Genomic DNA, 16,845 nt, shown 5'->3' on the forward strand with positions numbered 1-16,845 from the left:
TCTTAAGTGGAGGAAGACAATAAATGGCAATTGATGTTAGTCACTCTTACAGACCTCAAGGATACAATAAAGCTATAACAATAATTGCAATTTTAACTGTTGCTTACCCTGTATCAATCAAAGTAATTCATTCCAGTTACTTATGACACTCAAACCACACTAAATCAAAATCACCAATAGTGTGAATTTATAAGATGTGTTTTGCTCTGGAAGCATTACTGGTCTAGGCGAGGGGAAAAAAAAAATAAATGGTACATTTCAACACAAAAGCCATCTGAGCCTTTACTATAGAAGTAATAAGGCATTTATTATTTCAAGAGCCCTGCATTCACAATATCCCCTTTTTCAAAGAAAACACCCCTTCCTTCCCATTTTTTATGAGGCTAACTTGTAGTATGTCACCACTGTGAGACTTCTGAATGTGTTCGGAACAAGACAATAATAGTAAGCCACAGATGAATGATGTGTAGTAAAAATCAATAAACCTTATAACTATTCACTAAGGGAACTGATTTTATGCCTATAAAAATAAAACAATTATAGCAATATTAATGGCAGATTCATCATAGTAATATAAAAAGTCCAAGTGTGCTTGTCTGTTGGGAATCTTTAATTCATCCTTCTGTATTAAGTATTCACAAGGTAGAAGAAAAGGAACTGACTTCAAGAACAACCTTTAAGTTGCAGTAATTCACCCTGTCAAAAAAAACCACCAACAAACACAAACGAAAAAAAATCAGTAAAACTTTTAAAAAAAAAAAAAAACAATTTTGACAATCAATGTAACTGGGACATGCAGAAAAGGACTAAAGTTAAAGCCTCAAATCTTGACCAGTAAATCTCATTTTTTTTCATGTCATGATTAGTGATTTCATATTACTGTGTGCTGTGTTAACCATATTGTAACAAAACAATGTAACTATTTTGTGGTAATGCAGATTAAGCACAGCAAAGGATTTATTTTTTAATTGACAGCTCCTCTGCTTTTAGGCATCTATTCAAACTGGGGGGGGAAGGGGGACAATACAGACATAACAGGAAAAATTTGCCTATAATTTATAGCATACAGAGCTGATTTAAAACAGGTATTAGAGACTTCAGTTCCACTAATACCATCGAAAGTGTTACTATGGGCCTTTTTTTGAACATATCAGGGTCAACTGAAAGAGGTCCACGGCCATCTGGCCTGGGCTCTACATCTCCTGCTGGGAGAGGACAACGGCACAGGCCCAGCAGGAGCACAACTTGTAGTTGTGTCATTGCTGCAGCCTCTGCAATCTACAGCTATGACACATATTTTAAAGTGGCCCATAGACACCCAGAAATAAAAAAAAAAAAAAAAATTTCTTTATTCTGATTGCCAAATTATTTAAGGCAAGTAAAAAAATGAAAGCATTCGATATACGTTTTACATAAAATAAACTAGATTACAGCATAAAACAAGTAAACAGGTAATGGCATTAAAGTCTCTCCTCTAAATCTGGGTAATTGTAAACATTAAAAAAAAGACTGCAGGACTATTCAAGTAATAGAACAATCACAGATGTCTTCTTGTATGCAGGCTATTAGGTTATCTGCCATTCAAGATTATCAAAAAAGACATTTCATTATTCACAGATGCTCATTATCTCCATTTAAAATCTATACATTATATACAACACAGTTTTTGTGGTACTAGAATCCCCATGCCTTCCAAAGGTATATTTTTCACAAAACACAATTACAATGAAACAGTGAATACAGTAACATTTTACACTGATGCATCTTAATAGGAACCACCAAATAGACATCTACATTGTACCAAAGTGTCATCACAGTTAGCCTCTCTGAGAGCTTGTGGGAAATATCAGAAGGGTATGCAAGGTTCAGGCACACTGATACATAACATTATTTATTTACAATTGGAAAGAAAAAAAGAAAAAATAAAAAGAAAAGGAAGAAGGAAAGAAACAAACAGCCTTTTGCGGTTAACGCTTTCTAAACGTGACAAGTACATATCTCCATTTACTGTGTGGTTCGCAACTTAGCAGCAGACCCTGTGTGCGAGCCTTGGTACTGATACAAAAAAAGTAAAGAATATATATATATTTTTATATATATATGTATATATATATATACGCATATATATATATATATAAAAACAGAAGTCTAATTACAGCAACATTTGTTACTCTGTGATAAAATCTGCAATTTACAAAAATGAAATGACTGGTTTTTGCCTGCCATTAAGGCATTTCAAATTAACACCATGGAACTGATGTCTGTAATAAAGCGCTTCCTCATGTGATCCAGTCACATGACAATGTTCATCCCCAAATTCATCATTCTCTGAAAAGAGAAAGAAGAATGTTTTAGTAAGCAGCAGTCCTTCTTCATACTTTTTTCCTGCACTTTGGATACATCATGAAATCTGTACTAGTATTCTCAAACTCAAGCAGAAAAGATGGCAAGCCATGTCCTAATCCCTCTCCTGCCAGGAACAACATACTGAGAAGTAACCTGTGCTGGGATTTATCTTGTGGATTCTGATGCCCTATTATCCATCAGCTCTTTAAGAGCTACAAACCTTTCTTACTCAAATAATTCCAGCTAAGAGCCTTTCACCATTGCTTGTTTTCAGAGTTAGCTTTCAGAAAGAAATCCATAACCATGGAATTTTTACCCCTATTTAATACATTGAACTCTGAGGCTTAACATGGCAGCGATGAACAAAACCCTAATTTTAAAGATGCTTTGGATTTTTCACTTGAGATGGGATCATTATAATACAGGACAGTCTCTTTTCTCTTGAAGAGTAAGGATGATAATTGAAGAGTAAATTCTACTGAAAACCTAGAAAATAACTGAGCAGCAAATATGTGGAAATAAATAAGAGTGATCTCTAATGGGCTCCCAAACAAACCTTTCTGAAAGCAAAATCACCAAGCGAGGCAAACCTGCATAATAGATAAAATCCTAAGTCTCCCTGGTCATAAATAGAACTAACTAAATATTAAGTTTAAGATTATGTTATAAAAATCTGGATCTTACTATTATCTTAAATCTTACTATTAACATAAATTATATTTAATAATCACTTGCTTTATCTTAATACAAACTCTTAAAGGATTCTCTATGGAAAATTTCAGTAGACAGACTAATAATTCTTTCCTAATGATCTATGTTACAGTTAAAGGACACAAGTAAGGACAAAATGTCACCTTAAAGAGAACAAAACTGCAATTAACCCAAAATACCAAGTTTTTCCTCAACCTTAAAAACTGTGTCATATAATGAACTGCAGACCATCAGGCTAAAAAATCTATGATTTCCTTTCTCCTTTCAATGTTATGATATATAATTTACTGGCTATTTACCTTCTTTGTGCAGGAAACATACCAGATGCAGATGCCTGTGCAGCCACCTGCTGAGTGGCAACAAGGGCAGCAGAGGTCAATCCTGAGGGAAAGAAACAAAGGAATGTTGATGTACGTCTGCTTTTAATGGATTTTTGTGTTCAGAGAAATGGTAGGAAGCATTTCTAAGGCAAACAGCCAGAAAACAGTGGGGCTTAACACTACATAAATGGCAAATATTCCAGGCAACATTGTCTGTCCGTTGTGATTAATATACCTTTATATAATAAACTGAATTGTCTTTGACAGATATTTTACAAGAAATTACAGCATTTCTACTTATACTGCATTGCTTTCCAAATACTGCACTGCATGATGCTAAGTGGTTTGTATGAGTTCCTGAATAGGAAGCTCAGTAGAAATTATAGGTACCAGGAAACAACAAGAATCAAAAGATACAGTGCATTACAGAAACGACATGCCAGCTGCTCCGAATACAATACTTTCATAATAACTAACAATTTTTACAGTTTTGCTAGTGAACAAGCATAATGCATCCCAAAAGGCATATGGAATCACTGAATCAAACTGAGAAATGTCAAGACTTTTACAAAGGAAAAATAAAGTGGTGAGGCACCAAGTGAACGTAAAGAAATAATGTCATTTAGCCACCGATTGTGGTAGCACATATTTTGCTGCATGGGAGGAAATATCTTTTTCATTCAGCCAGAGTCCACAGTTAGAGAAAAAACATTCAAAGACCGGTATAAAACCTAGGGAGAATAAATTGCATCTTACTGTGCTTTTTCCCTGACTGCAACTTTGTGCACGGCATTTGCCAAAATACAAAGAGTCCTCTTTCAGACGGTCAAATTATAACAAGCGCAAACCCTTGTGACTGCAATGCCTTGTACATAAAATATGTTCAGTATAAAAAGCTTTTGTCTTTGCTACACTTTCTCCATTGCTTACACAACCCTAATTATACAAAAAGGAGGTTGTTTGGTTTGGATTTTTTACTGCCTTTCAGCCAGTTCATGTCAGTTTTCGGGAGGAATCAAAACATTCACATGAATATCAGACTAACTGGTACATCTTTAATAATGCTCTGACACCCAGTTTTGGAAACAGAAGCTGGTATTTCTCAGGCATGAAGCTATTAATATAGCTTAGTACACGCTGTGAATTTTCAAGCCTTCTTCCTAAAGGTAAAGCACTTCTGATTTAACAGTGGGATCTCTTTTCAAAATGTTTCATGTAGGAATGATTTCCAATGTCAAGGCAACAATCCTACAAACAAGCTAATCCCACCACTGGAAATTTTCTGCTCACCTTGAAATGGGTCATATTGTCCAGGTATGAGGGGGTAACCCATTCCAACATGTGTATGGTGGTGCGTATGGAGATGCCGCTGGCTAAAAGGAGAATGGCGGTCTCGCTCCCTTTCTGCTTCCCGTTCACGCTCAGCTGCTGATTTTTCCACAGGCTAGTAATAGAAATTGACAGAAGACTGATGTGGGGATTTTAGAAGGGATGAAATCACAAGAAAACCACACTTGCCACTACCTATCAACAACTTTTTGAAAACAAATGATAAAGCTAATTTTTTCTGAAGAATTCTCTCTACTGATTATTTGCACTTGATTCTAATATAAAGCTAGTCTTTCTAGCTAATGGAAGATTTTCCAAAGCACAGAGATTTTGAGGCAACGTACTCCAACTCGAAGCCACCACAATGACTTCTAATTTTTCCCTGAAGGTTGGCTGGCTTGCCAATGCCCAGACAACCTAGTTGAGCTGCTGAAAGCTCATGTAAATGAATCCTCAAGTCTCTAAAGCACTCTGGGGATCAAGCCTGACTGAATAGTCAGAAAACCTTTTAAAAATTAGAATTACAGTCAGTGACTTGCTCACAATTAAAACTAGCACCAACTTATCTGAAAGTGAAATATCAATATTTGTTCCAACACGCAAATCTTCTGAAATGGGAGATGGTAATCTGCTCTTTGGAAGATGTAGATTCTTGGCCAATACAAGGAGGGGATATAACCAAATCCCATAGCCCAACTGCTCATTTCACTATCTGTTTCCAAACAGGAGCTTCCTACAATAAACTGTGCTCCAGGAGGCACCTCTGAATCTGTGTTTCTATATGAATACATTCAAGATAGGAAGATTCTGAGCACAGAAGTGCATTATGTGTCACTTCCAGTTTGTGCCACAGAAGCATCCTGACCATAAATTGTGTTTATTTTAAGCAGTGCTATAAAGAAGAATCATGCATTCATAGCTTGATGCCAGATTGTGTGCTTCTTAAAGTGACGTTCTTTCTCTACTCCTGCCCGTATGTAACCCTTTTCAGTAACAACAGAGGAAGCTTACAACAGGTGACTTGCTGCGATACTGGTTGGCATGCTGCTGGAGCAAATCCAGTGCTTTGGACTCAGTGGTTGCTTTTGCATTGATGCTTGGGCTGGTATTGACCTTCTCTGTCTCTTCTCTCCCTGACATCTTCCCATAAACTGGATAATGAAATCCTGGAGAAAGATAGGCTCCTGCAGGTAAACAATAAATACCACATCAAGCTACTGTTCTTATATTTTGGTTATATCAAGGTAGGAGGAGGGAATGTCAGAACAGAGCACAACAGCAAAAGTAGATCACATGACTATCAAATGGCATCTTTGCTCTTCAGTTTTATCACCTAATTTACCCTGATGAATGGAGGTTATAAAGAGGGTTCAGTTGATAGCCATTTCAGGCATTTATGGGTCCTCTTTAAGTGAAAGGAATAGTAAGTATAACATTTCTGACAGTAAGGGTTTGGAATATTTTTATAGGCAATAAACTATCTGTCAGTCTAACAGCAATAGCAGACTGTCAAGGGTTGAGAAACATGTAGCTGGGAACTGTGAGAGTTCATAAAAGGACTATCTTGTATTAAATCAGTTTCATTTACAGAACTTTCCCTAGTAGAAGCACAAGCAACACAACATCACCCATGAAGCTTATAATTTACCCTAGCTACTCAAAGAAATACTAAAATGTAGGCTTTACTGCAACCTGAAGGTGCAAATTGTAACTATTGGTGCAAAGGCAAATTTCAGAATACATACCAGGATAGCTGTGCATTAGGACAGGAGAGACTGCGCGATAGGCTGGATGGTTGGGATCGTACATCTGCGGATACGGATAAGCATGCAAGTACTGGATATATGACTGATGCTGACTCATTGGTGAGGAAACTGCTACTCTAGCACCCCGAGAGTCCTTCCAATTTACAGGAGTCTTTTGATCATCATTTTTTATCTTGCTCTCATCCACTGATTGAGAATCAGAACGCTTGACCTCTTTAGGCTCCTCTTTAATGCTTGTTAATGAGACAGGAAGGTTAGGCAGGGAACTTTCCTTGTTAGGTGTTTTTCTAGGGCTGTCTTCTTTTAACTTTTTCTCACGATCAAGTTCTTCTGATTTTTGCTGATCAAGGTATTTGGGCTGATAGACATAATGATGCCATGTTCGTGAATCTGGATCCTAATACAGAGAAGCAAAAAATTGTTCTGAACTTAGATATTGAAATAAGTTCATTATTGATATTTCCCATACTTCAGTTAATGTATTTTTAATAGCTGTTTTAATACCATATCTATATTACATAGAAGAGAGGTTTGCTTGCTACAGAGTGCCTTGAGCTCAAAGTCAAACCAATATTCCCATGAAGGAGCAAGAGACTATTATCAAAATTTAATTCAATTGCTTCATCTTATATCCTTCTTCATGCCTTTAACTAGTTTAATCATGAAATACATATGCATTGTAACAAAGTTCTGAGACCATGCTATTCATAAAACATTTTAATTAAAGCCCACAGAGAGATTTTCCCACTGGAGAGCAAAAAATATCTGTGAACCACAAAATTAAAATTAAAACTGGCTAATGATATGCTAGAGCACTTAAAATACCTGCAAATGAAAAACTGATCTATCTGAAAAGATGCTGCCTCCCAGTCGGGAATCAGTGGAAGTCAGACATTAAGGAAGACTTCTTAGCTGACAGTCTTATTTCAAGTTTGCAGAAGTACACATAGGTAAGTATCTACAGGATTAGGACCACATGGTTTAAAGTGCATGTACTGGGCACTGTAAATACCTTTTTACACATTATATTACACAGATCAATTTATAAACATATCATAGTTATGTGATTTCTTTGACACACCACACCAAATCAGTATTGAGAAGTAACAGGAAAACTTCTAACACAGAATATGCAACAGTTAACTGCAAAGATTTCCGCCAATTGACAGATATTTATGGTACAGAAATATAAGCACACAACTAGAGGCTTGGACAGTCTGGTTCAAACATTCATTTGAATCAGCAGAAATCTTCTCCTGCCTAGGGCTAACTCCCACTCCCCTGACCCCACTGTATCCTGAAAACAGTCTGTAAGGGTGAGGTTTGGAATGTACCATACACCAGAACATGAAAGCATCAGGCATTGAGACTCCAGTTCAATGCACACAGACAGTCACATTGCCTCAAATGAAGACATCTAGGAAGGTTAGCATGAAGCCACTGGATAAAATTCTGGTTCCACTGAAGTCAATGGCAAAACTATCACTGACTTCAATGGAGAGAGGATTTCATCCATTGTGTAGGTCTGTAGGGGCTTGAGGTTGGTTGAGGAGAAAAGGGGAACTTAACTGCTTCAAAAAGGTCACCTTGGGTTAAGATAAAGAGCTATGCTTCAAGCCAGATCTTCAAAGAACCAGCTCATCCATCTTTAGTAAATGCCAACTGTCTTTTAACAAAAAAAAGAAACACTTCAAACCCAGTTTCAAATCTACTTTAAGTCCTCTCACAATGAAAGCTGCTTATTTTGTTTGAAATTTCTCAACTAAGCAAAATGCTTAGAATTTACATCTAAAAGAGAAATCTAATTCAATTTTATTCATTAATATAATTTAAAATAGTCTATTCAGGTCTTAAGCCTGGGTTCTGTCACCACCTTACTAGAATTTTTAATTTATATTTTTACTCTTTTCAAGCAGCTCAACTGGAAGGTCTATTGGTCTATTCACAGACTACAATATTATCCAGCATAAAAAAAAGACGGTGGAGCTTGTTTGGCTGCAGAGGTAGAAGAACATATCAGAACCATGGGGAAAATCTCACATGACTTAAACATAAATCAAGACTCTCTTGTTCCACTTCCTGTGATCTTACCTGTTTAAATCTTGTGGTTGGATCTACTCCTGTTTGCTTCATGGAGTCCATAACAGATTTCATCTCCACCGCCTCCTTTATAAGCTGGTGGTTTTCCATTTGTTTTGCTTTGAAACTCTCTGTCTGAAGCTGCTGCTGGTGATTGGAAAGGATCTGTGATTTGCTTGTCTCCTCACCTTTGTTAGGAATTGATGACCCTATTTTTGTGTTATTTTTGCTGGACTCTGGAGTTGAAGGGGCCTTTGAAATAGTGGCAGATGGAATATTCTTCTGCTTGTTGTCGTCCTTCCCAATCTCCTTCAAGGGGGGGTCATTCTTCCTTTCACAGTCCCTCCCAGTTTGTGCCATTTTCTGTTCTGCTAGTCTCTGGTCCTCGTAGTATTTTTCATACTGCTGCCTGTAAGCAGGGTTAGAGGCCATTAAGGACTTTTGGTCCATATAGAGCCCATAGGCATACTGTCCATAATAAAGTGACTGAGCAAGTGCAGGGTGCCTTTGTGTTATTACTGACTGATGTTGTGGCGGCTGCAAATTAGAGGAAGTGCTTTCGCTTTTCTTGGCATCTGATGCTTCTGCCTTCTCTTTCTTTTCAGCCTCTTCCTCAGCCTCTTTTTTGATCTTCAGTGTCTGTGGGGTACTGCTGTTCCCAGCTGCTGGGGCACTGACCTGTCCAGAGTGCAAGTAACTTGGGGAATAATAAGGATCATAGCCATGGTAGTAGGGAGAATGAGACTCTTTTGCTTGAGCCGATTGTGCTGTGGTTGAAGAATGTCCTTTTACAACACCATCTTTATTAGAAATAATATCTGACGGAGAGCTGGCCTTTGACCTCATGCCCTCTGACCTGCTGTCAGAGCCACCATCATCAGCTGCATCAGAAATATCTGAGTAAGCAGGGCTGTTGGTTTTGGCAGCCGTGCTATCTGCGCCATTTTGTGTCAACACGTGCAGTGGCGCCATGGCAGATTGTCCATTCACCAAAGTGCTGCATTCCATTCTGGAGGCACTCCCTATGGAAGGGCTGGGCGCATTGTCTGTGAACGTGTAAACTTTATCAGCTTCAGCCTTAATACTTGCCATCCTGCTCTCTTGAGACTCTGATAGTCCATTAGCTAGCACTTCATTCTTGTTGAGATGGTCCTTTAAAAAATGTCCAGATAAGTCTTTCCCAGACCCTTTTGAATCCTCCAGCTTTCCCAACTTAGAATCCATCTTGGGGCTGCCCGTCTCCTTGCTTTCTTTGTCCTTCAGCTTTCGCTTCTCCTTTTTCTTTTTGTCTTTGAGTGATGTGAGAGCTGGGTTTACAGTGCTTGGCTCTCCCATAATTGTGGGCTTTGGTTGAATAGGTTTCAGTGGAGGGCTCTTTGGTGTAGCCTGAACAATAGTAGTTGTTAGAGAGGGCAGTCCTGGTATTGTCCCTGTAGTGGTGGTTGTAAAGGCTGTAGTAGGTATAGCTATTAACTGGGGAGGAGTTGGTGCTGGTGCTGGGGCAATGGGCCTGGCTGTTTTCAGTTTGGAAAGGTTTTTATCCACTTTGCAATTGTTCGATTTCTTGCCTTTATCACCCAAACTCTTCTTGTCAATTAAGCCTTCAGCCTCCAATTTCGGCATTTCAGTTTGCAAATTGCCATCTGCTACTGAGCAATTATCCAGTGTGGCTGCCATATTAGAAATTACTGGAAGGCTGTTCAGTTCACTGTTCAGACCCTTCTTTTTGCCAGAATTCTTTCCAGTTTTGGAACTGATAACTGAACCAGGGCCATTGCTAGTCAGTTCCCTCTTTCCCTTTGGGGTCCCTGGGGTAGCAATGGAGGAAGGAGATGTTGGTGCTTTTAGCGGATCAAAGCCTGGCAAATTTGTGCTTTGCTCACTGCATTCAAGTGCCACATTGCTCAGTGCTTCCTCACAGTCTGAAATTTTGTCTTCACTGTCAGGCTCAAACTCCAGTTTGTTTTCTGGGTCTAAATGTGCATGAGCCTGATGATAACGTAATCCATTAATATGCTTGTACTTTTTGTTGCAGTTGGGGTGAGGACAGTCAATCAGCACTGGAGAAGAGCAGCCTTGGTCCAAAAAATTAGCCTCAGGTTTCCCCTGTGGGGTGGTGGGAGTGCTTCTAGAGTTAGTACGAACACGTTTTCCGGATTTATTATCCTCCGAGCTGGAGTTTAAATCTAGCTCCATAGGAGGCTTAGTTTTCCTCTTGCTAGTTGAAGAGGGACTGGCTTTTACTTCATCCATGGCGCAGTTGGGGGGTGTTCTCCGCCCGCTTGAGTTAAGGCTGCCCCTCCTCCCCTTCCCATTGGCACCACCTCGATTCTTATTCTGAAGCCCTCTGGACTCTGCAAAACTTGCATCATTACCAGGTACAGTGGCAGCTGCAGCGGACCTTGCCCGCTTTCCCCTGCCCCGTCCTCCACGCATTTCCAGGTCACTTGTTGGTGATTCACAAAACCTGTACGAACACGAGATTTCATCAGCAGGAGTCATGAACTAAAAAATAAAAAACATCACCGCTTCCCATAACAGAACCTTCATACACATTAAAGGAGCAATGTCATTCTGATAATAGAGTCTCAAAGGGAAAGTCATTAATAAAGGAAAAAAATGGTAAGGACACATGCAACTAATTACAACAATGGAGCGAAAAATTTTCAAAACTTCCAGAAGTGCATTTTTAAAGTAACTGCCATCTGACTGAGTCCCCTGTATTTCCCCTTCCCTCTCAAAAATACAAAAGAAAAATAAAAAAGAGTTCCCACCCCACATTTCAATGGGGAACAGGGAACTACTCGTGTCACTGGTACATGTTTTCAATTATAACCAGTTGTGTTTTATTAATCTCGGTACAGTCTCTTAACCGAGACTGGGGGTTAAAATACAGCAGAGAAAAAACAGAATCACAATGTTTGCCTACCTAGGAGGGGCCCAGTCATGCTTTGTGCAGTCCAGCAGTGTTCCCACGTAAGTCTTGTTCCTCCATGTAACATTTACCACTAGGACACCTGCCAGTGGGAGCAAAAGAAAGTATTACCACAGTTACAACAATAATCGAGGTAGGCTTTTTGTTTTGCCTTTTTTTGGATTGTTTGTTTAGTTGTTTGTTTTTTGTTTGGTTTGGTTTTTTTCCCTTCCTCACAAAGTGAGACCTTTACTCATTTGCTTTCAAACACTGTGGTATATACTCTTCCTCTTTTCTGGTTTCAGTGACCTCAAGTTAAAACCCACAGGAAAGACAGCAAACAAAAAGAACAAGAGTGTGCACACACATATGTGTGTAAGAGAGTTTGCCTGTGTGACTGTGTGTGTAATCAAGATACAGCTGACAGAAGGAAATGGGTTTTGCCATGTCCTGCTGTAAAACAGCAACACTCACCTCTTAATTTTGCTATTATTGCACATAATTGCTTTCGCTTGGCAGCCTGCCAGCATAAACTAAGCACCAGTTACAGTGTTTGAATCAGTAGGTGACTGAGAAGAATCTGCTTTGCTTTGAACAATATGATAATGATGCCTCTATTTATTTGAAATTGCACATATCCAAACACACAAATACACACACATACGCACTGCAGGTTTTGTTCAGCAGACATAGTTGAAAACATGTATTCTTTGCCTTGCTTTCTCTTCCGTGGAAAGCAAGGGACTAGACATGAAACTTCAACCATACAGTAAAGCTAAGAGTAATTGCAACACATATACGTAGAAAAAGGGATCCTTTAAAAACATACTGTAATTTAATTTCTTTTCCACTTTTGACTCTTATTAAATGCAAATTTGTCTGCTCACCTAAAGCAGAATTCTAATTTTGGTTTATTTGAATTATACCTACAAAATGTGTGAATGGTAAGGATATAATAAGTAACAAGAAAATAAATGTGGGGGATGTCATTCAAATGTTTTCAGGTTGTCCTCAAATGCTTCTTCATATAATTTACCATCATGTTTATGGACTAGTCAGCATAATGACCCCTTTAATTCACTAACTGCCACAGATAAATACAAGATAATACTATTGAACCAGACATGTCTTCTCATTAGAACGCACACTGAAATAAAAAATACATTTTACCTAACAAAGAAAGGCACAATACAAAATGTTCCCAATTTATGAGAGGCGTGAAGACACCAGCTCGCAGCTGCCAGCCTTGTGACTTGTTTTTCCTCCACACTTCCCTTATTCTATCTGCAGTGTTTCTGTAACAGATATGATGATGGCACTGTGCCAGAATGTTTCCAGCCTGTCTTTTTGCTTTGTCTTACCAGAGCAGTTTCAAATTTTGCAGTAAAACCATCCCCCTCTGCTGCACTGAGGTGAAGTTAACACGCAACCAGCCACTTATTTCCTTGGGGGTCTTTTAGCAGCAGGGAAGTATTTTAAGTGTTGTTAGCAGAGGTACCAGGGAAGAAGGGATTTCCTTGAAAAGCCTCTGTAACTGATTTGAAAATTATCCCCCATATGGTTTTTTGTTGCCATTAAGATTACGCGACTGGACTTTTCTATGCTGGGGCAACCTGGTCTGAAGCAAGAAAGATAAAGAGCGCTTCCAGCCAGAGTCAGAGCCAGAACTTGAATGCCTGCCCCAAAGAAGGATCATGGTGGGGTCACCATCCCCAGAGAAGTTTAAGGAAACACAGGACATGGCACTTGGTACCCTAATCTAGCTGACATGGTGCTGTTCGGTCATAGGCTGGACTCAATGATCTCAGAGGTCTTTCCCAATCGAACTGATCCCATGATTCTGTTATCATGGTTTATACGCCACGCTGTATTTTGACAACCCACACAAACTAGGTAGCCTGCAGAGACACCCATGGTGCTTTAGCCTCACCCTCTCCACAGGCGTGGAGGCAGCCTGGGGTGCTGGGGGCTTGGGAGGATGAGGAGGAGAACACCTCAGTATATCCACAGAGGAAATACCCGTTGGTGGAAATGTTGTTTCTCGCAACAAGAAGCTCCAAGCTATGTTCCCACCTGCCACTTCCACACTAGAGAGAGGAGATTAAAAAGGTGTTTCTCTAGTAACCTCAATGACCTCCTTCCCCTGTAACAGCTTGTCATCTGTGACTCTGTAAGGCTCCAAGAGAAAACACAGGTATTTTCCACTGTTAAATTCTATCATGTCATGCACCCCATCTCCCTGCAGTAGCACCATTGCTCCCTCCTGCCCACATACCAGTGTTTGTCCACTCTCCTAAATGGACAAAGCAAGGAGGGTTTTATGACATCCCACAGCATATTACTGGAGAATTATCTGTGCCAATTATTTTTCTCCTGTAGTTCACCTTTATCCTTTTGTTACTCTGGGGGGGGAGGGGAGGGGAGGGGCTGAGTTTGGGGATTTTTTGGGTGTGGGATTTTTTTTAATAAAGGTTTATTTTGACCTAAGCATCCCATCTTTCCTGATATTTGTAGTCTTGTCAACCTCTATGTGCATTTTATTAATTTATTAATTTATATACCAGACCTAGGGATAGTAATTTATCTATTGATAGAAAAGAGGACAAAGTAGAAGGCATAGAATAATGATAACAATAAAAGCCTCTGAAATCAATATATATTTCAGTAATTCTTCACAGACATTCAAATGACCTTCCAGTGTAAGAAAGTCAGTCTTTCAAAGCAAACACAAGCAAGTTCCTCACTTAAAGTCAGTTACATTTAGCATCTCATTAAGTTTTTTAGTCTTAGAAAAGGTCCCATGTAAGTAGGAGAGACTATTAATCTCTATGCTGTGTTAGAGTGGAAGGAATAAATTTCCTTTCCCTATTGGACAGCATGTTGCTCAGGCATAAGTAAGGTTCCACAGAAATGGCAGTGAAGGTAGCTCATTTACTCTTCTCAGATTATCACAGAAATGGGTTAAGAGAATTTAAGTAACATGGGAGGTAAGACTGATCTAACAAAACATGAGACTGGTGGAGGCTTATTGGACCAAAGCACTGGAAAATGAAAATGGAGATAACTGAGGTGGTAATCCACACTATGTAGTCCTGAGGAGAAAGGATTATTCTTGCTGCACCAAGTCAGGGTGGACTATTTGTCCTGGTACAGAGTTCAAACTCCAAACAAGAACCTCTGCTGAGACTGCTCTGTGTCAAAGGCAGTACACCAGTATTACTAGAGCAGTCTTCACCTCATCTCCGAGTATTGCCTCTGAGTGCACTGTACATGCAGTCACAGATGCACTTAACCCTTCTCTAGGTTATGCCAGCTCCTCTCTTTGTGCATGTGTGTCCTGGGGCATAGCTGCCCACATATCTCCTCCATCTTGTGAAGTAATATATCACATAGAAGATCAAACCTCACTGGGGCTGTGTCAAGTCATAAGGCCCTATAATAAGACTTCCTCTCATATTACACTATACATTATACTACACATCATGTAACAATAATCTATTTACCATTGCCTGAGCAAGAGAGAAAATTCAATGAGTTTGAGGAACCCAGAATGTTCATATTGTCTGAATATAGATATGTATTTTCCCCTTAAAAAAGACCCAAAGGCTAAACTTTTAAAAATACCTATTACTGAAGGATGCAAAAAAAAAAAAATTTGGATACTTCTAATGCAGTGTACCTGAGGGTACATTTTAAGATTCCAGTTCAGGAGGAAACCTAGATAAGTATCTAACCCTATTCTTGTGAAGTTGGATGAAACAACAGTGAATATATTTAGACTACATGTAGAAGCTTCTTTGACCAAGCAAGGGTGTCAACTCAAAGGCTTTGGCCAATTACTACAGGACAGTTCACAACAGTTGGACGCAACAAACTTATCACCCCAAATGAGGGAGTGAACTTCTTGATTAACTTGGTTTATCATTTCATTTGCAAATTATGTATCTATTCACAGTTAGCAAAATTAGCAATATCTTCTGCAGTATCTAGTGTCATATGTCCTAAATTAAAGCAATCAAGAGTTAGAAAATTAAAAGTTCCAAAGTTACTACCCATGCTATTTGTTATCATTAAGGAGTAGACACAGTAAGCAGCGATTGTTTTACATGTAGGATAACACAAGAAAATGGAGTCATGTTCACCTACTGTACCTTTTCTGCCAAAATCCATTATTAGCCAAGGGAAGAACATACCCAAGAGCATTAATGTATGACAATGGTACACACAGTATGTTACATGGTGCCCACTACTGTCAATAGAAGCCCCTCCTTTATATCAAAGATAATTTCATTAGCCTACTAGGAGCAAGAAAAGATTCTGTATTTTGCTGTTTTCCTTCACAGTGCATGTACCATTATAAGCTTTTTTTCTTAACTCATCATATTTACAAACCACAATGTTTATGGCAAAAAAATTTACCAGACAGAAAAAAACTAGCACATGCATAGAGGAGCACAAAACCATTTTACATAAGCACTTCTGATAGATAAAATCTACAAAACAACTGTGACCATGTGTACGGATTTTATTATGGTATGAAAGGTCACATGTCACAAAAGCAATCTGTAATAAAACAATTCCAGAAAGCCAAAGAAATAAGTACTTTTTATGAGTTCTGTGGATGTGATGTATCTGTTCTTCTTCCTGTCCCCTCTTCCTCTTTCTCAGCAATTGAATGACAAAGATCAGACATAAAATTTGCTATTTACTGTATTCATAGAGTGAAATATGTCATCACAAATTGGAAATGAACTAACTAAACCTTTTGCTAACAAAATGCATATTTGCTATTTTGGCATAAAGACATCAAAATCACAAGGCATCTTCAGTACCCAAGCGAGGCTACCATCCATGTTGACTACTCTGGCACTGCACTTCTAGCAGCCTCCTTAAGCTTGTAAGGATCTACTCTTGCAGATGTTCCTTCATCTAAAGAACGAATAAAGATTGAAGTATCTAGCATAAACCAGATTCTAATCTCTTTGCTTTCTTGATTCTGTTTTCTGCAATGAACATAAGCCAATAATTTTTAGGCTTTGTTTTCAATGAAACTGAATATTCAGTAATACTGAAAATGAGATCACGTGGTCAGGAATCAAATTATCACATTACTATCTCAAATGCAGGCCTCAGTTTTGAAAATCCTGGCTTTAGAAAAGAAACATGTTGAAATTCCATTGTAGGTAGACATTACTCAATTATTCAAACTGGAAAGCCTGACAGTGTTCACAGCACAGGCTGCTTTCTTTTTTTTTTTCCGGTTCAGAGCTAATGTTACAAAATCCTATTTTAGTTCAAGTTGATTGTTTTCCCAGAGAACTCAGAAGACCAGTTATCTGAATGGGTGAATGGGTGCGCCTTCATTTTTATAAAAGAAGCT

General features: G+C 38.8%; 1 protein-coding gene across 4 annotated transcripts in view; it reads right to left on the reverse strand.

Annotated features, from left to right (window-relative positions):
• Positions 1 to 286: 286 nt before the first annotated feature.
• Positions 287 to 16,845, reverse strand: part of ZNF608 (zinc finger protein 608) — an 84,286-nt gene continuing 67,727 nt past the window's right edge. For 3 of the 4 annotated variants that reach the window (XM_027879359.1, XM_027879360.1, XM_027879357.1), the window contains exons 4-10: positions 11,481 to 11,568; positions 8,564 to 11,018; positions 6,452 to 6,869; positions 5,718 to 5,890; positions 4,668 to 4,821; positions 3,357 to 3,438; positions 287 to 2,328 (exon numbers count right to left, since the gene is read on the reverse strand). In XM_027879359.1, coding sequence (XP_027735160.1) covers positions 2,322 to 2,328; positions 3,357 to 3,438; positions 4,668 to 4,821; positions 5,718 to 5,890; positions 6,452 to 6,869; positions 8,564 to 11,018; positions 11,481 to 11,568 — 3,377 coding nt within the window. In that variant the 3' untranslated portion in view covers positions 287 to 2,321. Of the gene's footprint in view, positions 2,329 to 3,352; positions 3,439 to 4,667; positions 4,822 to 5,717; positions 5,891 to 6,451; positions 6,870 to 8,563; positions 11,019 to 11,480; positions 11,569 to 16,845 lie in introns of those variants that run through there. The other variant, XM_027879361.1, reaches the window with a different exon arrangement.

Source organism: Empidonax traillii, unplaced genomic scaffold (assembly GCF_003031625.1).
Source record: "Empidonax traillii isolate 1590-97213 ecotype Southwest subspecies unplaced genomic scaffold, ASM303162v1 scaffold54:size2178333, whole genome shotgun sequence".
In the NCBI taxonomy this organism is placed as follows: Eukaryota; Metazoa; Chordata; class Aves; order Passeriformes; family Tyrannidae; genus Empidonax; species Empidonax traillii.